Source organism: Saccopteryx bilineata, chromosome 3, assembly GCF_036850765.1.
Source record: "Saccopteryx bilineata isolate mSacBil1 chromosome 3, mSacBil1_pri_phased_curated, whole genome shotgun sequence".
NCBI lineage: Eukaryota > Metazoa > Chordata > Mammalia > Chiroptera > Emballonuridae > Saccopteryx > Saccopteryx bilineata.
The window spans coordinates 306,558,906-306,585,177 of record NC_089492.1 but is presented as its reverse complement, the minus strand read 5'-3'; the positions used below and the strand labels follow the sequence as shown (position 1 = coordinate 306,585,177).

The following is a 26,272-nucleotide window of genomic DNA, read 5'->3' as shown; positions in this document are numbered from 1 at the left end:
TTGAGAAATTAACACAGGTATTAATTGGATTCCACCACCGTTTGTTACTGGCCTCACTCAGTGTCTTTTCCCCGAGGCCTGTCCCAGTGACAAACTCAGCTAATTTCAGCCAACCCCCCGGAGTGATGGCCAGCCTCACATCAGTTTCTCGAAACCTTTTTAAGTTCTTAAAAACCACTTACTGCAAGAAAATTTCCGCCAGAGGCTTCCCCTCGGTGTCCGTCTACCGGATGTATGACCTTTTCTCTTTGGGGATTTCCATCTCTGCCGACACATTGACACTTGGGGCCCTGACTGTTATGAAACTTGTTTTGTTTGTTTCAATTTTATACCAAGTGTGTGTATGACAAGGGCAGCGTCCAAAAGACCCTCCTTGCCCCACCCCGCCGAACGCAATTTAGCTCGCTCCTTATTTGCCTCGGGAAGCTCCAGTCTCCGAAAATATACTCATTTTCCACAAGAGTCAAAGTGCCAGGAAACGAAATAACTTCAGGAGCTTCTCATCTTCCAGCCATTTCTTGCTACTGCTTTCCAAGTCGCCGCTTTCCCTCGTTTGGCGTCGGGTCTACCAACATGACCGCCCCCTTGGCGTCACCGCGGAGCGAGCGGGCGCGGACACCGCACCTCGGTGGGGAGTGGCGGAAAATCGCTCCCGTTTCTTCGAATGCTTCAGATCCTCGTCGGCCGCCGTAAGCTGACGACTTCTCTGAGCGACGTTTCAAGGAACTGAATAGTTCGTGGAAATGTAAAGTTTAGACTCTCCTGGTGGGCTGCAAAAAGTCAGGTCATTGCGCTCTTGTCCTTTGATGGTTTGGGAAAAATTTTGTCTCGTGGGAGGTTTGTCTCTCACATCACAGAGTATGTGACATCCAGAGTGGAAGTGGTGCAGTGTGGACCCTGGAATTGTGGGGGTGGGAGGAGTCGTGTGGAAGGAGCTCCAAGGAATTTGGGTGGAACCAGGTGACTGTCTCGCTGGTTTTATGGTTTGGAGTCAGGGCGATTAAGAATCTGTAGAGGTCAACCACCGTGTCCCGACTGGCATGGTCTTTGCGGGTCATACTGTTTGTAACGGATGGAAATTGTATCTAGGATGATCGCGATGTCAGGATCAGATTCAGGATTTAAGGGGCTCAGGGACGTTGGGGCCGGGGGTGGATGGTCCTCACGTGAAGGTGGCTGGTCCCGCTGTGGGAATAATAAGGGTGGGTGGTCAGTATCTGTGGTCCAGAGAGTGTCGTGAGGCTGCAGCTTTGGAGTCCCAGCCCCACAGGGTGGTGGTTGGGATGAGGTTCCAACCTCTGCTTTTGGACAGGACGGAATCCATAGCCTTCCACCGCTTCAGTATATGGCAGTTTATCCAACTGTTAATTAAACTTGTGTTATTTGCAGTTTGGCTTCTTATGAGTAATACCTCTATGAAAATTCTTTTTTTTTTTTTTTTTTTAATCGGAGAGATGGGAGAGAGAGAAACATCAATTTCTTGTTCTACTTTTTTTTTTTTTTTTTTTTTTTTTACACAGAAACAGAGAGAGGGATAGATAGGGACAGACAGACAGGAATGGAGAGAGATGAGAAGCATCAATCACTATTTTTTTTTCTTTTTTATTTTTTTTTTCTTCATTTTTCCCAAGCTGGAAACAGGGAGGCAGTCAGACAGACTCCCGCATGCGCCCTACCGGGATCCACCCGGCATGCCCACCAGGGGGCGATGTTCTGCCCCTCTGGGGCGACGCTCTGTTGCATCCAGAGCCATTCTAGCGCCTGAGGCAGAGGCCACAGAGCCATCCTCAGTGCCCGGGCCATCTTTGCTCCAATGGAGCCTTGGTTGCAGCTGTGGGAAGGGAAGAGAGAGACAGAGAGGAAGGAGAGGGGGAGGGGTGGAGAAACAGATGGGCGCTTCTCCTGTGTGCCCTGGCGGGGAATCGAATCCGGGACTCCTGCACGCCAGGCTGACGCTCTAACGCTGAGCCAACCGGCCAGGGCAATCATTAGTTTTTTGTTGCAACACCTTAGTTGTTCATTGATTGCGTTCTCATATGTGCCTTGACCATGGGGTTTCAGCAGACAGTGACCCCTCGCTCAAGCCAGAGACCTTGGGTCCAAGCTGGTGAGCCTTGCTCAAACCAGATGAGCCCGTGCTCAAGCTGGCAACCTTGGGGGTCTCGAACCTGCGTCCTCCGCATCCCAGTCTGATGCTCTATCCACTGCGCCGCCGCCTGGTCAGGCTTGTTCTACTTATTTATGTATTCATTGGTTGATTCTTGTATGTGCCCTTATCAGGGACTGAATCTGCAAAGTTGGTGTATCAGGAGGATGCTCCAACTGAAGTGGGGTAGGACTGAAAATTCTTTACATGTGTTCTGGCTCAGATGTGCCCCTATTTTGGGAGAATAAATATCTTTCATGTAAACTTCAGAGAAGGTGGTAAAGCCCAGGACAAGTACTTAGAAGCCCTCTTTTTTTAAATCTTTTGACAGGGATTGACTAACTGCAGTGGATAGACTAATCCAGCCACACCATCTGATCAGCCACTCTGTGTGGCTGTGTTTGGGCTGCAAAGGCAGAATTGAGTCCTTGTGACTGAGATCTATAACCCTCAAAGCTGAAAATACATATCTGTCCTTTTGCGGGAACTGTTTGCCAATACCTGCTCTCACCTGTAAATATGTAGCAACGCACACTGTTGCTTTTTTGCCTGATAGGCATTCACACTTTCTTCTTTGTGAACAGATTCTCCATTTTATTTAATATCTATCTCTTTGGTAAGGTACCCATATCTCTGTGTATCAGTAAGTCCTGGTCCAGCTGAGTCAACGGCAGTGCTTCCTCTTCCCATCACTATTGACTGAGTTACTATGACATAAGCTTAGTTACTTGGTTGCGAGTTCAGTCCCTGATAAGGGCATATACAAGATTCAACCAATGAATGCATAAATAAGTAGAACAAGAAATCGACGTTTCTCTCTCTCCCTCTCTCCGATTAAAAAAAAAAAATTCATAGTGGTATTACTCATAACAAGCCAAACTGCAAACAACACAAGTTTAATTAACGGGAGGGAAAACTGCCCTACACTCAAGCGGTGGAAGGCTATGGATTCTCTCTCTCTCTTTTTTAATGTTTAATTTATTGTTTTTAGAAAGAGAGGAAAAGAGAGAGAAAGAGGAACATCATTCTGTTCCTATAGGTACCCTGACTGGAGATCGAACTGGCAACCTTTAATCAACCGAGCTATCTGGCCAGGGCGGAACATTTTCTCTTTGAAATAAGTAATTCTTTGAATATCTATTTCCACATTGCTGAACTATTGTCTGAATATAACCTTAATTCTTTTGTCTTACCTTCTAATGTTTATAGTTTATTCTTCTCTCAATGCATTGGTTCAAGTTTCCAATACAAAATAGGAAGGTGGGGTTGTAGTGGACATCTGTGTCCTGTTGCCAACCTGGAAAATTCACCTGCTACAGTGTCAGGAATTAACCATTTCTAGAAGGGTAGAATAAAATACAATTCACCCAGGATTTCAAATTTAATGACATAAAAATGTTTATAGTATTCTTTAAGACTAAAATAGTCTGTTTAATATGATTTATAACTCCCATTAATTTTGTAAAATTTTTATTATTTCTTTATTTTTAGCAAGAGAGAGGGGAACAGACAGACAGGAAGGGAGAGTAGAAGTATCAACTCATAGTTGCATCTCATTAGTTGTTTACTGATTGCTTCTCATACATGCCTTCACAGAGGTGGGGGCTCCAGCCAAGCCAGTGACCCCTTACTGAGCCGGCAACCTTTGAGCTTAAGCCACCAACTATGAGGTCATGTCTATGATCCCACGCTCAAGCTGGCAAGCCTGTGTTCCAGCCAGATAAACCTGCACTCAAGTTGGCCACCTCAGGGTTTTGAACTTGGGCCCTCAGTAGCCCAGGTCCAAGTTCTATCCACTGCACCACCAGCAGTCAGGTGCCCATTAATTTTTTTTTTTTGTATTTTTTTTTCTGAAGATGGAAACTGGGAGGCAGTCAGACAGACTCCCACATGCGCCCGACCGGGATCCATTGGGCACACCCACCAGGGGGCGATGCTCTGCCCATCTGGGGCGTCGCTCTGTCGCAACCAGAGCCATTCTAGTGCCTGAGGTAGAGGCCACAGAGCCATCCTCAGCACCTGGGCCAACCTTGCTCCAATGGAGCCCTGGCTGCAGGAGGGGAAGAGAGAGACAGAGAGGAAGGAGAGGGGGAGGGGTGGAGAAGCAGATGAGCGCTTCCCCTGTGTGCTCTGGCCGGTAATCGAACCCGGGACTCCTGCACGCCAGGCCGACGCTCTACCACTGAGCCAATCGGCCAGGGCCTGCCCATTAATTTTTTATATACTTTGCAATGGGTTTTTTTTTTTTTTTTTGTCTCACTACAAATGCATGCAGGTATTGGTCTTTTTATTTTTATTTTTTTTATTTTTTTAAGCTATTTATTGATTTTAGAGAGAGAAAGGCGGGGGAGGAGTGAAGAGCATCAACTCATAGTTGATTCTCTATGTGCCTTGACTGAGCAAGCTCACGGTTTCAAAACCGTAACCTCAGCACTCCAGGTCGATGTTCTATCCACTGCACCACCACAGGTCAGGCTAAAAAAATTTTTTTTTTCAGGCTAAAATTTTATCGCTGTGCCGCTCCCATTGACATTGATAGTTGTCCCCCAAAATGATATTTGTGTGCTTTCTTAGATTGGGTTTTATCTTTCTATCCCCCACTTCCAGCACAAATAGCTGATTGTCCCAGAACCATTTTTTGTTTGTTTGTTTTGTTTTTACAGAGACAGAGAGTAAGAGAGAGGGATAGACAGGGACAGACAGACAGGAATGGAGAGAGATGAGAAGCATCAATCATCAGTTTTTCATTGCGCGTTGCAATACCTTAGTTGTTCATTGATTGCTTTCTCATATGTGCCTTGACCGTGGGACTTCAGCAGACCGAGTAACCCCTTACTGGAGCCAGCGACCTTGGGTTCAAGCTGGTGGGCTTTTCCTCAAACCAGATGAGCCCGCACTCAAGCTGGTGACCTCGGGGTCTTGAACCTGGGTCTTCCACATCCTAGTCCGACGCTCTATCCACTGCGCCACTGCCTGGTCAGGCCATTTTTTAAAAGGCCATTCTTACCCTCTTCTCCGCACAGCGTCCTGTGCCATCACGTCTCTATCTATGCATGAGTCTGTTCATCGGCATTGTGTTTTGTTTGTCCAACTTTTCAAGTGTACAATTTCTATTTAATATTGTACTTTCATAATTAAAGTAACTTTAAGCCCTCATATCTGATAGAGCAAGTTTTTCAACATTTTATAAAGGTGTATATAGTTGTCAGTTTACAATATTGATTAAGATTTCATTGGAGGCCCTGGCCGGTTGGCTCAGCGGTAGAGCGTTGGCCTAGCGTGCGGAGGACCCGGGTTCGATTCCCGGCCAGGGCACACAGGAGAAGCGCCCATTTGCTTCTCCACCCCTCCGCCGCGCTTTCCTCTCTGTCTCTCTCTTCCCCTCCCGCAGCCAAGGCTCCATTGGAGCAAAGATGGCCCGGGCGCTGGGGATGGCTCTGTGGCCTCTGCCTCAGGCGCTAGAGTGGCTCTGGTCGCAACATGGCGACGCCCAGGATGGGCAGAGCATCGCCCCCTGGTGGGCAGAGCGCCGCCCCATGGTGGGCGTGCCGGGTGGATCCCGGTCGGGCGCATGCGGGAGTCTGACTGTCTCTCCCTGTTTCCAGCTTCGGAAAAATGAAAAAAAAAAAAAAAAGATATCATTGGATATGTATATACATTTGGAGACTTTTTTTAACATCTTTAAAATGATTCATTTTCTGAGTCATTTTCACAGTCTATCTTTCCAATTACTTTATTCTGTTAAAATTTCTCTCAACATTTCTTGCTACTTAAGTGCTTACAGCTCTTTTTGAATTTGTCTAGTAGGTCTTCCGGCGTTTGCCGGAAGGCCAAAAAAAAAAACAAAACAAAAAAACATTTCTTGCTACTTATGAAATATTTTTGGTATTTTTTTATTTATTTTATTTTTTTAGTGAGAGGAGGGGAGGCAGAGACGGACTCCCGCATGCACTCTGACCGGAATCTACCCAGCATGCCCACCAGGGGGCAATGCTCTGCCCATCTGGGATGTTGCTCTGTTGTGGCCAGAGCCATTCTAGCGCCTGAGGTGGAGGCCATGGGGCCATCCTCAGTTCCAAGGGCCAACTTGCTCCAGTTCAGCCCTGGCTGCAGGAGGGAAAAAGATAAAGATAGAGAAATGAAAGGGGGAGGGGTGGAGAAGCAGATGGGCACTTCTCTTATGTGCCCTAACTGGGAATTGAACCCCAGACATCTACACACCAGGCTGATGCTCTACCACTCAACCAAGTGACCAAGGCCAGTATTCTTTAAAATTATCATTTATTTTACTTTTTTATTAATTTTTTAAATTCATTTTAGAGAGGTAGGGGGAGAGGAAGAGAGAGAGAGAAAAGGGCAGGGGGAGGAACAGGAAGCATTAACTCCTGTATGTTCCTTTACCAGGCAAGCCCAGCGTTTCAAATCGGCGACCTCAGCGTTCCAGGTCCACACGTTATCCACTATAACAGTGGTCCCCAACCTCCAGGCCGCAGACCGTTACGGTTTGTGTGCCATTTGCTACCAGTCCTCAGAGAAAGAATAAATAACTTACATTATTTCCGTTTTATTTATATTTAAGTCTGAACGTTTTGTTTTAAAAAAATGACCAGAGTCCCTGTTACATCCGTCTAAGACTCACTCTTGACACTTGTCTCAAAAGTTTAACAATTATATTTAAAAATACCACAGTTTTTATGCCAGTCACATAATTTTATTTTGTGCATTTATCCGTCCCACCCTAAAGGCTGGTCTGTGAAAATATTTTCTAACATTAAACCGGTCCATGGCCCAAAAAAGGTTGGAGACCACTGCACTATACCACCACAAGTCAGGCTTAAAAATGATAATTTAAATTTTTATTTCTTTTTAAGTGAGAGGAGGGGAAATAGTGAGACATACTTCCTTGTACATACACCCAGACCAGGATCCACCAGGCAACCCCTGGCTGGGGCCAATGCTCAAATCAACTGAGCTATTTTCAGTGCCTGAGGCTGACACTTGGACCAACCTCAACACCTGGAGCTGATGCTCAAACCAATTGAGCCACTGGTTGTGGAAGGGGAAGAGGGAGAGAACAGATGGGGGGGGCGAGGGGGGAGAAGCAGATGGTCGCTCTTCTTGTGTGCCCTGACCAGGAATTGAACCTGGGACGTCCATATACCAGGCCAACACTCGACCACGGAACCAACCAACCAGGGCCTTAAATTTTATTTTGTCTGTTGAATTCTTAGTCTGGGTTTATTTTGGGGTTTTGGTTCATTTTTACCGTAAACATTTTAAGGCTATGTGCATCAGAATCATAGGCTTTTATAAGGTGGTAAATTGTACATCTCAGTAGTGAACATTGTTTCTCTTTCTCTGTAGTAATTTTTGGGTTTTCTGGTCAGTTTATTCTGAGAATATGGTTACACCAGATTATTTGTGGTGACTTTTTTCATAATCTATCTTTTCCTAATCTCTTATGTTAAGCTTTCCATATAATTATGTTTCAGATGTGTCACCTATACTAGCATGTTATTTGGTTGAAATTTTTAATTTAATGTGACAGTTTTGAAGCATTTGTATTTAATGTAATTAACTAAAATCCTTGTTTTTTAATATCTTTTTTTGTTGTTTGTTTGTTTATTGATTTTAGTGAGAGGGGAAGAGAGAGAAAAAGAGACTGTTCCTGAATGTGTCCTGACCAGGGATCGAACCAGTCACCTCTGTGATCAGGATGATACTCTTAACCAACTGAGCTATCTGGCCAGGGCTGGGTTTTTTTGTTTTGTTTTGTTTTAGTGAGAGAGAGACTGACAGGGACAGACAGACTGGAGAAAGAAAGAAAGATGAGAAGCATCAACTTATAGTTGCAGCACCCTAGTTGTTCATGGATTGCTTTCTCATATTTGCCTTGACCAGGGGGCTCTAGCCGAGCCAGTGATCCCATGCTCAGGACAGTGACCTTGGGGTCATGTCTATGATCCCGTGCTCAAGCCGGTGACCCTGTTTTCAAGCCAGATGAGCCCACCCTCAAGCCATCGACTTCAGGGTTTCGAACCTGGGTCCTCAGACTGATGCCATATCCACTGCGCCACCGCCTGGTCAGGCATGGCCAGGGCTGATCTATGTATACTAATATACGTTTAGTATGCTTTGTTTAAAACAGTCATCTGAGTGCATTGTACTAGCCCCTATTCTCTTTTCCATAATTTATTTATTTTTATTTTTCCATATTTAGATGATTTTTTTAAAAATAATTTTTTCATCTGTTAACATGGAAATTATGTACTTTAAGACAATTATTAGTTTTCATCCTGACATAAGAGATTATACAGAACCTGGAATTTTGTTAAATTCTTGTGTTAAGTGGTATTTTTACTTTCTTCGACAATACAGGGATCTTAAAGCACTTCAAGTTCGTTTCCCACCCTCCAATTTATTTATAACCTGTGTCCTTTTGTTTTTTTATGTATTTTAAACCTCCTAAGGTATTATCATTATTGCTTATGAGACGGTGCTGATGTTGTGCCCAGTGCATTGTTTCCCCCCAGAAATGGGTGCAGTCATGGGGTGTGCAGAATCGTTTGAGGAGGAATCCGAGCACACACGGTTTAAGGAAAACAGTGCCCCATCCCCTCCTTCCATGTGGTCAGCTTTGTGTGAGTGATTTTCCTGAGACTCCCCGGCCCCTGAGGATGGTGCAGGGCTGGCTGTCATAGCCCGGGGCTCCTTTGACAGTCACCCCACTTAAACTCCACAGGATAAGGGGGTCCTCCACCACAGTTGGAAGCTGAGGCTTTATTGGCCAGAAGGATAAACTTCGGGGACATGATGGAAAGAGACACTAGCGATACTGTGGTCACTGTGAGGGTGAGTGCATCTGGGCCCAGAGGAAATGTACCAGTCACTGAATTTTCTCCTCAATCCACAGGTCCTGACTTCCCGGAGCAATAGAATCACGGGGAGCAGGAAGACGTTATAGAATTGGATGTCAGCAATTCTCACAACACACCCGACTGAAGACAGGTTTCTGAGCTAAAATTGAGCAGACCCACAACACGCCAACACACAGCCTCCTCATTGCTAGCTGTTTTCAAAGGACAGAAGAAAATGCTCCAGGCTCAGGTGAATTTGAGTTTGTTTTATCCTTTTCTCTTTTCATTAATGGATTTGTAGAGGCCTATAAAAAACCAACTCCATCAATCTGAAATGTTTACATTTACGTGTGTGAGTGTGTGTATATCGTCTTTCAAAAATATGAATGTGGTATTTCTAGTTTAACAGAACATTTAACTTTTTCACATTATAGAATCTTCTAATTGGATGGGCACATGGATAACTGAATGCACAATTACAAAATAGTACAGTGTGTCCGTAAAGTCATGGTGCACTTTTAACCAGTCACAGGAAAGCAACAAAAGACGATAGAAATGTGAAATCTGCACCAAATAAAAGGAAAACCCTCCCAGTTTCTGTAGGATGATGTGGCAGCATGTGCGCATGTGCAGATGATGATGTAACACCACGTATACAGCGGAGCAACCCACACCATGCCAGTCAAGATGTGGACGGTACAGAGGAAAGTTGAGTGTGTTCTGTGGGTCGCTAAATTCAAATCCATGACTAAAGTGCAACGTGAATATCGGCACGTTTATAACGAAGCGCCACCACATAGAAATAACATTACTCGGTGGGATAAGCAGTTGAAGGAATCCGGCAGTTTGGTGGAGAAACCCCGTTGTGGTAGGCCATCAGTCAGTGATGAGTCTGTAGAGCCTATACAGGATAGCTACCTAAGGAGCCCTAAAAAATCTGTGCGTGAGCCCACATCAAACTGCACTGAATAGGTATGAAACTGGGAGAGTTTTCCTTTTATTTGGTGCAGATTTCACATTTCTGTCGTCTTTTGTTGCTTTCCTGTGATCGGTCAAAAGTGCACCATGACTTTACGGACACACTGTATTTATTAGGCATGTGGTTTTTCAACTATATATTAAAATAGTACCCCACTCTGCCTGACTGGTGGCGCAGAGGATAACGTGTCAATAAAGAAGGTTGAGGTTGCAGGTTCGAAGCCCACAGGCTCATCAGAATAGGGTCACTGATTTGAGCAGTGAAATCATCCATGCAATCCCAAAGCTCGTCAGCTTGAGCCCAAAATGTCACTGGCATGAAAAAGCCCAATGTCGTTGGCCTGCACAAGGGGACACTGCTTTGTCCAAGGCAAGGCACATATGAGAAGCAATCAACCTACAACTAAAGTGAAAGCAACTACAAATTGATGCTTCTCACCGTCTTCCTTCTTTTCTCTCTCTCTCTCTCAAAAAAAAAGACAAAAACCCACTTGCTCTGTAGATGCATCTTATAAAGTGAAAATGAGCAGAAAACTAACATTTCCTCTATAACATCTAAAGCACATCATGCCATTAACTAGCACAGTGTTATTACAGGAATGCCTGACGTTTCAGGATGTGGCCGTGGACTTCACCCGGGAGGAGTGGCGGCTCCTGGACCCCGATCAGAAGGACCTGTTCCGGGACGTGATGTTGGAGAACTACAGCCACCTGGTGTCAGTGGGTGAGGACAGCTCCCCTGTGTCACTTAGAAGGTGTTCTGTTACTGTCTTTTTAGTTGCTTAACTCTAGAATAACAACAATTCTCTGGAATGATAGAATCTCAGATCCTTCTCTTTCCCCAGACAAGAGGGTGGAATGTCCCCTCTTCTGAGAGAAAAATCTTTGTGTTACAGATGTGAAACTTGTTTCTTTCCTGAAATGTAACATTCTGTCTTCTTGACAGACCCCAGCCCAATGCAGTATGTCTCAGTGTTCTTTCATTTTTCGCAAGCAGGGTATCAAGCCAGCAAACCAGACGAGCTCTCCAAGTTGGAACAAGGGACAGAACCGTGGACAGTAGGGGATGAGCCCCAGCATCTAGTCTGTCTAGGTGAGTGGGTGAGAACCAGCAGAATGGGGGGCCAGGAACTCATAGTGTAGTCAGAGCCGTGACAGTGAGTGAGGAAACTCAGAACTCCTCTCCACGTATGAGAACCCTTTCTCTTTGTAGAAGTTTAGAGGAAAACATTCCCCCTTTCTTCTCTTCTGAGCTCTAACCCTTGTTTATTCTATGTCTATTTTAGTTTGCATAGTTTTCTGCTTTTTAGAATTCTCAGATCTTCCTCTTTTTTGTCCATGGCCACAGTGTCTCTGCCTGTGTTACCCCCCCTCCCATGAAATTTCACTTTCTAGCCTCTCTGGAAAGACAAGTGTGAATTCATCACTTTTTTCTTACCTCTGGATCTTTCTGTAGTTTTGGGGGGTAGGTTTTTCTCCGTAGCATCCAACCCTAACTTGGACGCTGTGTCCCCCTGATAGCCTGGTTTCCGGGCTGCGTTCATGTCTGTCCTACCCCTCTCCCGCCACGGTTCTTCATGCTCCTCATCACTGAAAAGTGTCCTCAGCCCCATGCGTGACCCTCCTTCTGTTCTGTGAGATAAACTCCCATACTGACGTCTCCCCCAGTGTTGTCTAATATGCGCTTCCTTCCTGTGCATCGTGCTCGTTGTCATGGCAGCCAGCCTCTGACTTCCCATTGTCTGTGTGAGAGCAGGAACGTCTTCCCTCCATGTATTCATAAATATAGTTTCTCTTTCTACACTAGACGTTATAAATTCTATCTATCCTGGCATCACCTGGGCTGTTTCCTACATACTGAGTTCTCTTCTTGTTTTCTGTTGTTTTTTCTTTTTCTTTCTTTAATTCTCTTTCTCTTTTTCTTTCTTTCTTTTTTTCTCTTTGAGTTCTCTTCTTAAAGGTGTATATATTTCTTCTGATGAACAATAACGGGTCTTTTTTTTTTTTTTTTTTTACAGAGACAGATAGAGAGAAGGATAGACAGGGACAGACAGACAGGGACAGAGAGAGATGAGAAGCATCAATCATTAGGTTTTTTTTTGTTTGTTTGTTTGTTTGTATTTTTCTGAAGCTGGAAACGGGGAGAAACAGTCAGACAGACTCCCGCATGCGCCCGACCGGGATCCACCTGGCACGTCCACCAGGGGCGATGCTCTGCCCACCAGGGGGCGATGCTCTGCCCCTCCGGGGCGTCGCTCTGTTGCGACCAGAGCCACTCTAGCGCCTGGGGCAGAGGCCAAGGAGCCATCCCCAGCGCCCGGGCCATCTTTGCTCCAATGGAGCCTTGGCTGCGGGAGGGGAAGAGTGAGACAGAGAGGAAGGAGGGGGTGGTGGAGAAGCAAATGGGCGCTTCTCCTATGTGCCCTGGCCGGGAATCGAACCTGGGTCCCCCGCACGCCAGGCCAACGCTCTACCGCTGAGCCAACCGGCCAGGGCCTCAATCATTAGTTTTTCATTGCACGTTGCAACACCTTAGTTGTTCGTTGATTGTTTTCTCACATGTGCCTTGACCATGGGCCTTCAGCAGACCGAGCAACCCCTTGCTGGAGCCAGCAACCTTGGGTCCAAGCTGGTGAGCCTCGCTCAAACCAGATGAGCCCGCACTGAAGCTGGCGACCTCGGGGTCTCGAACCTGGGTCCTTCCACATCCCAGTCCAACGTTCTATTCACTGCGGGTCAGGCAATAACGGGTCTTGTTAACATGCTACAGGAGTTCCAGCCCAAACTAGGTCATAACTTATATGTTCTTCAAATGGCTTCCTTTCTAGTTTTTCTAATTCGGATTTATCTTCATTCTTAGAGATTATTGCTGCATTTGTTTCCTTTTTTTTTTTTTTTAACAGAGAGAGAGTCAGAGAAAGGGATAGATAGGGACAGACAGGAACAGAGAGAGATTAGAAGCATCAGTCATCAATTTTCCATTGAGACACCTTAATTGTTCATTGATTGCTTTCTCATATGTGCCTTGACCATGGGGCTATAGCAGACCGAGTAACCCCTTGCTCGAGCCAGTGACCTTGGGCTCAAGCTGGTGAGCTTTATTCAAACCCGATGAGCCCACGCTCAAGCTGGCGACCTCAGGGTCTCGAACCTGGGTCCTCTGCATCCCAGTCCAACACTCTATCCACTGCGCCACCACCTGCTCAGGCTTCATTTGTTTCCTTAAAGCTTTTGTTTTTACATCATATTTTTAATAGTTCCTCTTAGATTTAATTCATATACTGTACAACTTATACATTTAAATTATATAGTTCATTGGTTTTTTAATATATTCACATAGTTGTGCAACCATCACCACAATGAATTTGAGAACATTTTTTTTCTTTTTTTTTTTTTTTTTTCATTTTTCCAAAGCTGGAAACGGGGAGGCAGTCAGACAGACTCCCACATGCGTCCGACCGGGATCCACCCGGCATGTCCACCAGGGGCAATGTTCTGCCCCTTTGGGGCGTTGCTCTGTTGCATCCAGAGCCATTCTAGCGCCTGAGGCAGAGGCCACAGAGCCATCCCCAGCGCCCGGGCCATCTTTGCTCCAATGGAGCCTCGGCTGCGGGAGGGGAAGAGAGAGACAGAGAGGAAGGAGAGGGGGAGGGGTGGAGAAGCAGATGAGCACTTCTCCTGTGTGCCCTGGCCGGGAATTGAACCCGGGACTCCTGCACTCCAGGCCGATGCTCTACCGCTGAGCCAACCAGCCAGGGCCGAGAACATTTTTTGAGTACATATTACCATCGTGGCCTTGTTTCCTATGTCTGTGTATTGTGTTTTGAAATCAGAATAAATGAATCCTCCAACTCTATTCTCGTTCAAGATGATTTATTTTTTATTTTTTTAGGAATTTTTTTTAATTTATTCCCTTTTTTTGGGGGTGGAGAGAGAAAGAAGAAAAAGTAGGAAGCATCAACTGCCATATGTGCCTTGACCAGACAAGCCCAGGGTTTCGAACCAGTGACCTCAGTGTTCCAAGTCAACACTTTTTCCACTGTGCCACCACAGGTCAGGCCTCCTTCAAGATCATTTTGACTTCTGTATCCTAAATTTCCATTTGCATTTTAGAGTCAACTTGTAAATTTCTGCAAAAAGTTAGTAGCTAGTATTTTGATGGAGATTACATTACATTGAATCTGTATCTCAGTTGGGTAGTAATTTTAACTATACTATCTCTTCTAATTTGAGTTAATTGGGTATTTTTCTACATAATTTGGTTTTTTATTTCTTCCAAAAATGTTTTTTAAATTTCAGAATAAAAGTTTTACACTCCCCTTTCTTAAATTTGTTCCTATGTACAATATTCTTTCTCATTATGTAGTAAGTGGAATTGTTTTCTTGACTGTATTTTTTGATTATTTATAGCTAGGGTGTAAAAATAAACTTGGCCCTGGCCAGATACCTTGTTGGTAGAGCATCGTCTCGACCCACAAAGTTTTCAGGGTTCAATCCCCAGTTGAGGAACATACAAGAACAGATCAATGTTCCTGTCTTTCTCTCTCCCTTCCTCTCACTCTAAAATCAATAGATAAAATTAAAAAAAATTTTTTTTAAGACTTTATGTATTGATTTTAGAGAGAGGGGTTGGGGAAGCAGGAAGCATCAACTCAGTTTCTTCACTTTAGTTGTTCATTGATTGCTTCTTGTATGTGCTTTGACTGGGCAAATCTGGAGTTTTGAACCAGCAACTTCAGCATTCCAGGTCACCATTCTACCCACTGCACCACCACAGGTCAGGCAATAAATAAATTTTTAAAAATGAAAAAATTATCATATCCGAGCCCCCTCCAAAGAAAAGAAAAAATTAAATTGATTACTTTCCCTTTGTATTTTTGTGTGTGTGTGACAGAGACAGCAAGAGAGAGATAGAGGGACAGATAAGGACAGACAGACAGGAAAGGAGAGAGATGAGAAGCATCAATTCTTCATTGCAGCTCCTTAGTTGTTGATTGCTTTCTCATATGTGCCTTGACCCTGGGGGCTACAGCAGAGCAAGTGACCCTCTTGCTCAAGCCAGCAACCTATTGCCTCAAGCCAGCAACTATGGGGTCATGTCTGTGACCCCACACTCAAGCCAGTGACCCCATGCTCAAGCTGGTGAGCCCATACTCAAGCCAATGACCTTGAGGTGGTTTATTTTTATTTTTTTTTATTTTTGTATTTTTCTGAAGCTGGAAACGGGGAGGCAGTCAGACAGACTCCTGCATGCGCCCGACCGGGATCCACCCGGCATGGCCACCAGGGGGCGATGCTCTGCCCATCTGGGGTGTCACTCTGTTGCAACCAGAGCCATTCTAGTGCCTGAGGCAGAGGCCACAAAGCCATCCTCAGCTCCCGGGCCAATTTTGCTCCAATGGAGCCTTGGCTGCGGGAAGGGAAGAGAGAGACAGAGAAGAAGGAGAGGGGGAGGGGTGGAGAAGCAGATGGGCGCTTCTCCTGTGTGCCCTGGCCGGGAATCGAACCCGGGTCCCCCGCACGCCAGGCCAACGCTCTACCGCTGAGCCAACCGGCCAGGGCAGAACATAACTACTTTTTGTGTTACCCCTATTCTTTGGAATAATATTATTTCCCTTGGGAAAATGTTAAAAAGCATTTGTTAAATCATGGAAACTCAACTATGAAAAATTTAGATTTGCAAAAGCATATTGATGCTACTTTTAAGGATCAGTTGAAATTGATGGAGAAAATTTACTAACTACTATTTCTTTTTCTTTTTTTTTATTGTATTTTTCTGAAGCTGGAAACGGGGAGAGACAGTCAGACTCCCGCATGCGCCTGACCGGGGTCCACCCGGCACGCCCACCAGGGGGCGTCGCTCTGCCGGGACCAGAGCCACTCTAGCGCCTGGGGCAGAGGCCAAGGAGCCATCCCCAACGCCTGGGCCATCTTTTACTCCAATGAACTCAGCTGCGGGAGGGGAAGAGAGAGACAGAGAGGAAGGAGAGGGGGAGGGGTGGAGAAGCAGATGGGCGCCTCGCCTGTGTGCCCTGGCCGGGAATTCCGCAGGCCAGGTCAACGCTCTACCACTGAGCCAACCGGCCAGGGCCTATTTTTAATTTTTTGAGGAAACTCCATACTGTTGTCCACAGTGACTGCATGAGTCTACATTCCCACCAGCAGTGCAGGAGGGTCCCCTTTTCTCTACATCATTGCCAGTACTTGTTTGATTTGTTAATGAAAGCCATTCTGACAGGTATGAGGTGGTTTCTCATTGTGGTTTTAATTTGCATCTCTGTGGTGATTAGTGACATTGAGCATTTTTTCATATACCTGTTTTATTGGTCTCTTTGAAGAAGTGTCTATTTGGGTCCTTTGCTTTTTTATTTTTATTTTTTTGCGAGAGTGAGAAAGGACAAACAGGGACAGACAGGAAGGGAGAGAAATGGGAAGCATCAACTCATAGTTGCCACACCTTAGTTGTTCAGTGATTGCTTTTTCATATGTGCCTTGACGGGGGTGAAGGGGTCCAGCGTAATGACCCCTTGCTCAAGCCAGAGACCATGGGCTCATGTCTATGATCCCACACACAAGCCAGCAACCCTGTGCTCAAACTGGTGAGCCCATGCTCAAGCTGGCGACCTTGGGGTTTCAAACCTGGGTCCTCAGTGTCCCAGGCCAACGCACTATCCACTACACCCCTGGTCGGCAAACTGTGGCTTGTGCGCCACATGTGGCTCTTTGGCCCCATGAATGTGGCTCTTCCACAAAATACCACATGCGAGCGCTACCTCAATAAGGAATGTACCTACCTATATAGTTTAAGTTTAAAAAATTTGGCTCTCAAAAGAAGTTTCAATCGTTGTACTATTGATATTTGGCTCTGTTGACTAATGAGTTTGCTGACCACTGCACTATACCATTGCCTGATCAGGCCCTTTGCCCATTTTTTAATTGAATTGTTTATCCTGGTATTGATTTTATAAGTTCTTTATAAATTCTGGTTACTAACTCTTTGTCAGATGTATCGGTGAATATGTCCTCCCATACAGTGGGTTGTCTTTATTTTGTTTATGGTGTCTTCTGCTGTGCAGAACCTTTTTAATTTGATGTAGTCCCTTTATTTTTCCCTTTGTTTCACTTTCCTGAGGAGCTATATCAGCAAAAATATTGCTACTAGAGATGTCTGAGATTCTACTGCCCATGCTTTCTTCTAAGATTTTTATGGTTTTGTGACTTACATTTAGGGCTTTTATCCATTTTGAATTTATTCTTGTGCAGGGGTCCCCAAACTTTTTACACAGGGGGCCAGTTCACTGTCCCTCAGACCGTTGAAGGGCCGGACTATAAAAAAAAAAACTATGACCAAATCCCTATGCACACTGCACATACCTTATTTTAAAGTAAAAAACCAAAACAGGAACAAATACAATATTTAAAATAAAGAACAAGTAAATTTAAATCAACAAACTGACCAGTATTTCAATGGGGACTATGCTCCTCTCACTGACCACCAATAAAAGAGATGCCCCTTCCAGAAGTGGGGCGGGGGCCGGATAAATGGCCTCAGGGGGCTGCATGCGGCCCGCGGGCCATAGTTTGGGGACCCCTGTTCTTGTGTATGGTGTTAGTTGGTGGTCTGGTTTCATTTTTTGGCATGTACCTGTCCAATTTTCCCAATGCTATTTACTGAAGAAACTGTCTTTACTCCATTGTATGTTCTTGCCTCCTTTGTCAAATATTAATTAACCATAAAGGCATAGGGTTTATTTCTGGATTCCCTGTTCTGTTCCACTGATCTATATGCCTGTTCTTATATCAATAACAAGCTGTTTTGATTACAGTGACCTTTTAGTATAGCTTGATATCAGGTAATGTGATACCTCCCACTTTGTTCTTCATTCTCAAGGTTGCTGAGGCTATTTGAAGTCTTTTTTGGTTCCATATAAATTTTTGGAATATTTGTTCTAGATTTGTGAAATATGCTATTGGTATTTTAATAGGAATTGCATTGAACATATATAGATTGCTTTGGGTAGTATGGACATTTTAATAATGTTATTTCTTCTAATTGATGAACACAGTATATACTTACACTTGTTTGTATCTTCCTCAATTTCTTCTTTCAATGTCCTATAATTTTCTGAGTACAAGTATTTTACCTCCTTCATTAAATTTATTTCTAGGTACTTTATTTTTGTTGTTTTTGCAATAGTAAATAAGGCTGTTTCCTTCATTTTTCTTTCTGATAGTTAATTATCAGTATATAAAATGCCACCAATTTTTGAATGTTAATTTTGTATTCTACTACTTTTTTTAATCCATTTGCTAGGTCTAGCAGCTTTTTGGTGGGGATTCTAGGGTTTCCTGCATACAATACGTCATCAGCAAATGATGACAGTTTTACTTCTTCCTTTCCAATTTGGATGCTTTTTATTTTTACTTTTTGTCTGATTGCTGTGGCTAGGACATCCAGAACTATGTTGAATAAGAGTAGTGGCCCTCCCTGCCTTGTTCCTGATCTTAAGGGGATAGCTTTTAGTTTTCACCCATTGAGTATGATGTTGGCTGTCGCTTTGTCATATATGGCCTTTATTATATTGAGATATGGTCTCTCTATTCCCACTTTGCTAAGAGGTTTTTTTTTTTATCATAAATGGGTGCTGGATTTTATAAAATACTTTTTTTGCATCTGTTGATACAATTGTGATTTTTATCCTTCATTTTGTTTATGTGATATATCACATTTATTGGTTTTCAAATATTGTGCCAGCCTTGCATCCCCAGAATCAATCCCACTTGATCGTGGTATATGATCTTTTTAATGTATTGCTGAATCTAGTTTGCTAATATTTTATTGAGAATTTTAGCATCTGTGTTCATGAGGGACATTGGCCTGTAGTTTCTTTCTTTGTAGTGTCTTTGCCTGGTTTTGGAATTATGTAATGCTTGCCTCATAAAATAAGTTTGGAAGCCTTTCCTCCTCTTGAATTTTTTGGAATAGTTTGAGAAGAATAGGTGTTAGTTCCGTGAATGTTTGGTAAAATTTGCCTATGAAGCCATCTGGTCTGGGACTTTTGTTTGCTGGGGGTTTTGATTACTGCTTCAATTTCATTGGTTGTAATTGGTATGTTCAGATTTTCTGATTCTTCAAGATTCAGTTTTGGAAGATTGTGTCTTTCTGGGAGTTTATCCATTTACTTCAGTTGTCCAATTTGTTGCCATATAGTTCTTCATAATATTTTCTTACAATCCTTTGTATTTCTGTGATGTCAGTTGTTACTTCTCCTTTCTTTTTTCTTGATGAGTCTGGTTAAAGATTCTTTAATCTTTGTTTACCTTTTCTAAGGACAACCTCTTGGTTTCATTGATCTTTTGTATTTGTATTTTTTTTTAGTCTGTCATTTATTTCCACTCTAATCTTTATTATTTACTTCCTTCTGTTTCCTGTGGGGTTTCTTTATTATTCTTTTTCTATTTCTTTTAGGTGTAGGGTTAAATTGTTTGAGTTTTTCCTTGCTCTTGAGATGTGCCTATAATGATATGAACTTGCCTCTAGGACTGATTTTGCTGTGTCCCACAGATTTTGAATTGTTATATGTTCATTTTCATTTGTTTCAATTAAATTTTTTATTTCTCCCTTGATCTCATTGTTAACCCATTCATTGTTTAATAAGATGTTACTTAGCCTCCAAGTGTTTGAATGTTTTTCAGGGGTTTTTTTTGTTTTTTGGGGTTTTTTTTAATTTTTAGTAGTTTGGTTTTTTTTCAGAGAAGAAAGGAATTTTTCTTTTACATTTTTAGATTTTATTTGTTCATTTTTATTAGAGAGGGGGGAGAGAGAGAGAGAGAGAGAGAGAGAGAGAACAGGGGGAGGAGCAGAAAGCATCAACTCCCATATGTGCCTTGACTAGGCAAGCCCAGGGTTTTGAACCGGCAACCTCAGTATTCCAGGTTGACGCTTTATCCACTGCACCACCACAGGTCAGGCCAGGGTTGTTGTTTTTTTATTGTAGTTGATTTCTAGTTTTATATTTTTGTGTTCAGAGAAGAGGCTTGATATGATTTCAGTCTTCTTAAATTTACTGAGACTTCTTTTGTGTCCTAACATGTGGTCTGTCCTAGAAAATGTACCATGTGCACTTTAAAATATCAAGTAAATTCCTGATTTAATGTGTCATTTAAGGCAGCTGTTTTCTTGTTGAGCTATCCTGATGTCAATGAGGGTGTTAAAATCCCCTACTATGCCTGTATTGCTGTCAATCTCTCCCTTTATTAAAGTGACCAATCGTCCTTCTTTAGGGAGGACAGTCCTTCTTTTGTAAGTTCTGTCTTCTCTCAAAAAGTGTCCTCCTACATGTCCTCCTTTTTTTTTTTTTTTTTTTACAGAGGCAGAGATAGACAGGGACAGACAGACAGGAATGGAGAGAGATGAGAAGCATCAATCATTAGTTTCTCGTTGCACGTTGCGACTTCTTAGTTGTTCATTGATTGCTTTCTCACATGTGCCTTGACCGCGGGCCTTCAGCAGACCGAGTAACCCCCCGCTGGAGCCAGCGACCTTGGGTCCAAGCTGGTGAGCTCTTTGCTCAAGCCAGATGAGCCCACGCTCAAGCTGGCAACCTCGGGGTCTCGAACCTGGGTCCTTCCGCTTCCCAGTCCGACGCTCTATCCACTGCGCCACCACCTGGTCAGGCCTACATGTCCTCCTTTTTGATATTGGAAGACTAATCTGTAAATGTCTGTATTCGATCAATGCAGATTCAATCCATTGTGTGTGATGTGACGTATTTGTATCTAAATGAGTATTTTTTTCTTACAATTATTATTAAAAATTAATAGGCATGTAAACATAATTACAACATAAAATATTACAAATGGTTTTATTATGTATTTATCATATTATAGTATATTATTGTTGCAATGAATAAAGTGTTTCTTTTGTTTACGATATTGTTTTCTTCTATTTATTTTTGTCCTTTTCATTGTAAAAAAGTTGGTCACCTTACCCTTTATGTCTATCAAAATCTGCTGTTTATTTAGGTGAACCTACGTTGACTACCTAAATGTTTACAATGGTTATATTCTCTTCTTGGATTGCTTCCTTTATCATTATATAGTGTCCTTATCTCTTACTGTACTCTTGGTTTTAAAGTTTATTTTGTCAGATATGAGTATTGCTACCCCAGCTTTTGTTATGCTTACCAGTTTATTTTCAAGGATACAAATAAATAGGTACATAGGGCAAGGTCTGAAGGATTCTTGAGTACAGGAGCTTCTGTCCCCATTGAACTGAGGTGAACCAACTACCAGGCATATGGATGTGTTCACTAATGCAGAAACTGATCATCAGATATGGTTAAGAGTGTTTATAGAGCTTTAATCTCTAGGCTCTTCCTCCTTTTTCAAAGGTCAGTGGGTGGGGCTGAACGTCCAGCCTTCTAATTGATTGGTCTTTTTAGTGACTAGTTCTATCATGATGCTATTTAGGAACCCTGTGCTAAATCACCTCGTTATCCTAAACTCAGTGATTATTGAAAGGTTTTTTTTATTTTTCACCTGACCTGTGGTGGTGCAGTGAATTAAGCGTCAACCTGGAATTCTCAGGTTGCTAGTTCAAAACCTTGGGCTTGCCCAGTCAGGATACCTATGAGAAGCAACCACTATAAGTTGATGTTTCCCGCTCCTTCCCCACACACCTCTCTCTAAAATCAATAAATAAAATCTTTTTTTTTTTTTTTTTCATTTTTCTGAAGCTGGAAACAGGGAGAGACAGTCAGACAGACTCCCGCATGCGCCCGACCGGGATCCACCCGGCACGCCCACCAGGGGCGACGCTCTGCCCACCAGGGGGGCGATGCTCTGCCCATCCTGGGCGTCGCCATGTTGAGACCAGAGCCACTCTAGCGCCTGAGGCAGAGGACACAGAGCCATCCCCAGCGCCCGGGCCATCTTTGCTCCAATGGAGCCTCGGCTGCGGGAGGGGAAGAGAGAGACAGAGAGGAAAGCGCGGCGGAGGGGTGGAGAAGCAAATGGGCGCTTCTCCTGTGTGCCCTGGCCGGGAATCAAACCCGGGTCCTCCGCACGCTAGGCCGACGCTCTACCGCTGAGCCAACCGGCCAGGGCAATAAATAAAATCTTTAAAATAAAGAGGAGGGATTATTTTCTTGTGTGAGAGAGAGAGGCAGGAAGGGAGAGAGGAGAAGCATGAACTTGTAGTTCTGTCCCTTCAGTTCTCATTGATTTCTTCTCATACGTGCCTCAACCAGGGGGCTCAGGCTGAGCCAGTGATGCCTTGCTCAAGCCATAGACCTTGGGCTTCAAGCCAGCGACCGTCTAGTCATGTTGATGAGCCCAAACCCAAGCTGGCAGCCCCACTCAAGCCAGATGAGCCCGTGTTCAAACTGGTGACCTCAGGGTTTTAAACCTGGGTCCTCTGCATCCCAGGTTGATGCTTTACCCACTGCATCTCCACCAGTCAGGCAAAAGGTTTATTTTTTTTAATGTAGAAAAAATGATCAGTAATGAAATTACAAGGGATTTACAGGTTTAATGGACAAAGACCAAATATATTTCTTATTCTGCAGCACATAGGATTGTCACTAAATAGTTACTTCCTATGAAGGCATTTTGTAAAAACAGTTGTATTTCAAACTAAAGTTATGAGAGATTATATAATGATTTGCTATTCTCTTTTTTCCCAGAACTCAGAAAAGTCCATGGTCACCTACAGCATCACTTGCAGAGTCGATGCGTTCAGACAAGTGTGGAAGGATGCTGTGAACATGATATGTTTGCAAAGATTGTTAATCAGAGTGAAGGTCATTTCTTATTAAAGCAAAATCTTGATATATTTGAGATATATGAAAAGCCTTTAAAGTCAAATGTAAATTTTGAAAACCAATACAGAAGCTGTAACTCAAAGAACTTTGTTGAGTTGAATGGAAATGGGACATCTATTCTGCATGGTAAACATGAACAATTTTATACTAAAATTGCATTGCCTGTCAGTAACGAAACCATAAATAATAAGTCCCAGGTCATTCAGCAATGGAGAACTCACAATGTAAAGAAAGCCCACACATGCACCGAATGTGGGAATGCCTTGAGGATGGCTCAGCTCACTGATCATCAGAGAGTTAATACTGGAGAGAAACCTTATAGATGCAGTCAGTGTGGGAAAACCTTCTCTAGGAATTCCAAGCTCACTGAACATCAGAGAATTCATCCAGGGCTGAAACGGTATGAATCCACTGAATGTGACAAAACCTTCCTCAAGACATCACAGTTCAGTATACATCAGAAAATTCACATGGGACAGAAACCTTATACATGCAGTGACTGTGGGAAAGCATTTATCAAAAAGTGTCGGCTCATTTACCATCAGCGAACTCATACAGGGGAGAAACCCCATGGATGCAGTCTGTGTGGGAAGACCTTCTCTACAAAGTGTAGTCTCAGTACACATCAGAAAACTCATACAGGAGAGAAACCTTATAAATGCAGTGAATGTGGGAAAGGCTTCATAGACAAGAGTCGTCTTATTGCTCATCATCGAACTCATACAGGATTGAAACCCCATGGATGCAGTCTATGCGGGAAGACCTTTTCTACGAAGTTTAACCTCACTACACATCAAAGAACTCATACAGGAGAGAAGCCTTTTTTATGCAGTGAATGTGGAAAAGGCTTCTCAATGAAGCACTGCCTCATTGGACATCAGCGAACTCATACTGGAGAGAAGCCTTATTTATGTAATGTATGTGAAAAAGGCTTCACTATGAAGCGTGATCTCACTATACATCAGCGAATTCATGCCTCAGAGAAACCATATATATGCAATGAATGTGGGAAAAGTTTCACTGTGAAGAGTCGTCTGAATGTACATCAGCGAATTCACACAGGAGAGAAACCCTATGTATGCAGTGTATGTGGAAATGGCTTCCCAGGGAAGGTCCAACTGATTGTACACCAACGGACTCACACAGGAGAAAAGCCTTATATATGCAGTGAATGTGCAAAAGGCTTCACAGCAAAGAATCATCTTATCAGACATCAGCGAAAACACACAGGAGAGAAGCCCTACATATGCAGTGTGTGTGGAAAAGGCTTCACAATGAAGAGTGATCTCACTGTACATCAGCGAACTCATACTTCAGAGAAACCGTATATGTGCAATGAATGTGGGAAGGGCTTTGCTGTGAAGAGTCGTCTCACTGTACATCAACGAACTCACACAGGAGAGAAACCCTATGTCTGCAGTGAATGTGGGAAAGGCTTCCCAGCAAAGATCAAGCTGATTATACATCAACAGACTCATACAGGAAAGAAAACTTATATATTATAGTGAGTATGGAAAGGTATCACCTTGAACAGCCTTCTCATAAATCATCAGCAAACATACAGAAGAGAAGTTCTATGTATGTAATGTATGTGGAAAAGGCTTCACTATGAAGATCTGACTGTATATCAGGGCAAACATTCTTCAGTGAAATTGTGTATATGCGATGACTGTGGGAAAGGTGTTACCATGAAGAGTCATCTCATTGTACATCAGCACCTGCATATGGGAGAGAAATTGTATATATTTGATGAATGTGCAAAGAGCTTTGCCAGGAAGAGTACTCTAGGTATACATCAGTAAACTCATGCTGCAGAGAAGCTGTACAAATGCAATGAATGTGGTGAAGTTTAAAGGAAGAAAACATGCCTCATTCAACAGCAGATATTTCACTCAGGAAGGTCTTCCTTCGCATGTACTAAATGTGGAAAATTCTCATTGTACAAAAATAATCCCAAACCAATCAGAATTTACATAGGAAAGAAACCCTATGAATGTCTTGAATATGAGAAAGCCTTAACTACAAAGTCAGGACTCAGTGTTCATCAAAGAAAACATACAGGAGAGAGAGGACCCATGGGCGCAGAGATTTTTTTGAAAGCTTTTGCCACCTTAATCCTTGTTAAACAAGAGAATTCACAGGTAATCTCTTTGGCAAAAGCCTATTGCCAGTTGTAGGCTGTCAAGATTATAATATTCAATGAATAATAACTGAAAAGTATGTAGTACTATCTTTACTGATCAATTACCTCATTTTTTTTTTTTTTTCTGAAGCTGGAAACGGGGAGAGACAGTCAGACAGACTCGCGCATGCTCCTGACCGGGATCCACCCGGCATGCCCACCAGGGACGACGCTCTGCCCACCAGGGGGCGATGCTCTGCTCCTCCAGGGCGTCGCTCTGTCACAACCAGAGCCACTCCAGCGCCTGGGGCAGAGGCCAAGGAGCCATCCCCAGCGCCCGGGCCAACTTTGCTCCAATGGAGCCTTGGCTGTGAGAGGGGAAGAGAGAGTCAGAGAGGAAGGAGAGGGGGGAGGGGTGGAGAAGCAGATGGGCGTCTCTCCTGTGTGCCCTGGCCGGGAATTGAACCTAGGACTTCCGCACGCAAGGCCGACACTCTACCCGAGCCAACCGGCCAGGGCCGGGAGATTTTTTTTTTTTTTTTTCTGAAGCTGGAAACAGGGAGAGACAGTCAAACAGACTCCCGCATGCGCCCTACCGGGATCCACCCGGCATGCCCACCAGGGGCAAAGGCTCTGCCCACCAGGGGGCGTCGCTCTGCCGAGACCAGAGCCACTCTAGCGCCTGGGGCAGAGGCCAAGGAGCCATCCCCAGCGCCCGGGCCATCTTTGCTCCAATGGAGCCTTTGCTGCGGGAGGGGAAGAGAGAGACAGAGGGGAAGGAGGGGGGTGGGGGTGGAGAAGCAAATGGGCGCTTCTCCTATGTGCCCTGGCTGGGAATCGAACCCGGGTCCCCCACTCACCAGGCTGATGCTCTACTGCTGAGCCAACCGGCCAGGGCCACGGGGAGATTTTTTTTTTTTTTTTTTTTTTTTTTTTTAACAGAGGCAGAGATAGACAGGGATAGGCAGGGACAGACAGGAACGGAGAGAGATGAGAAGCATCAATCATCAGTTTCTCGTTGCCCGTTGCGACTTCTTAGTTGTTCATTGACTGCCCTCTCACATGTGCCTTGACCGCGGGCCTTCAGCAGACCGAGTAACCCCCTGCTGGATCCAGCGACCCCGGGTCTAAGCTGGTGAGCTCTCTGCTCAAGCCAGATGAGCCCGCACTCGAGCTGGCGACCTCGGGGTCTCGAACCTGGGTCCTTCCGCATCCCAGTCCGACGCTCCATCCACTGCGCCACCACCTGGTCAGGCCACCAGGAGATTTTTTAACAGAAGGACAGTTTAACAACAAAGATGATGCAGACTGAAATTTCATTTTGTGCCTTTTTTTTTTTTTTTTT

The 26,272-nt window shown here is 44.0% G+C and overlaps 1 protein-coding gene and 1 non-coding gene across 5 annotated transcripts; both read left to right on the top strand.

The window, feature by feature from the left end:
* Positions 1-698: 698 nt before the first annotated feature.
* On the top strand, positions 699-25,736 carry LOC136332062 (zinc finger protein 615-like). 4 transcript variants are annotated; one of them, XR_010730590.1, is made up of 6 exons: positions 808-960; positions 9,060-9,253; positions 10,579-10,705; positions 10,979-11,074; positions 22,668-24,946; positions 25,079-25,736. XR_010730590.1 is itself a non-coding variant. In XM_066271314.1 (5 exons), exons 2-5 carry the CDS (start codon positions 9,239-9,241, stop codon positions 24,308-24,310), a joined length of 1,881 nt encoding a protein of 626 aa, XP_066127411.1. In that variant the 5' UTR covers positions 699-784; positions 9,060-9,238; the 3' UTR covers positions 24,311-25,736. The 4 variants fall into 4 exon arrangements, 3 of the variants coding, with proteins under 3 accessions (XP_066127411.1, XP_066127412.1, XP_066127410.1); XM_066271314.1 differs by lacking the exon at positions 808-960 and adding an exon at positions 699-784 and having other exon boundaries at positions 22,668-25,736; XM_066271315.1 differs by having other exon boundaries at positions 10,597-10,705; positions 22,668-25,736.
* Positions 5,919-5,981, top strand: LOC136332787 (U7 small nuclear RNA). Its single transcript, XR_010730925.1, has one exon. It is a non-coding gene; the product is annotated as a U7 small nuclear RNA (small nuclear RNA).
* Positions 25,737-26,272: the final 536 nt, after the last annotated feature.

Excerpts from the sequence above, each read along its gene's own strand:
- LOC136332062 (XM_066271314.1), top strand. Across the intron at positions 10,706-10,978 it reads CAGCCACCTGGTGTCAGTGG|GGTATCAAGCCAGCAAACCA; the intron begins GTGAGGACAGCT and ends TTTCGCAAGCAG. Across the intron at positions 11,075-22,667 it reads CCAGCATCTAGTCTGTCTAG|AACTCAGAAAAGTCCATGGT; the intron begins GTGAGTGGGTGA and ends CTTTTTTCCCAG.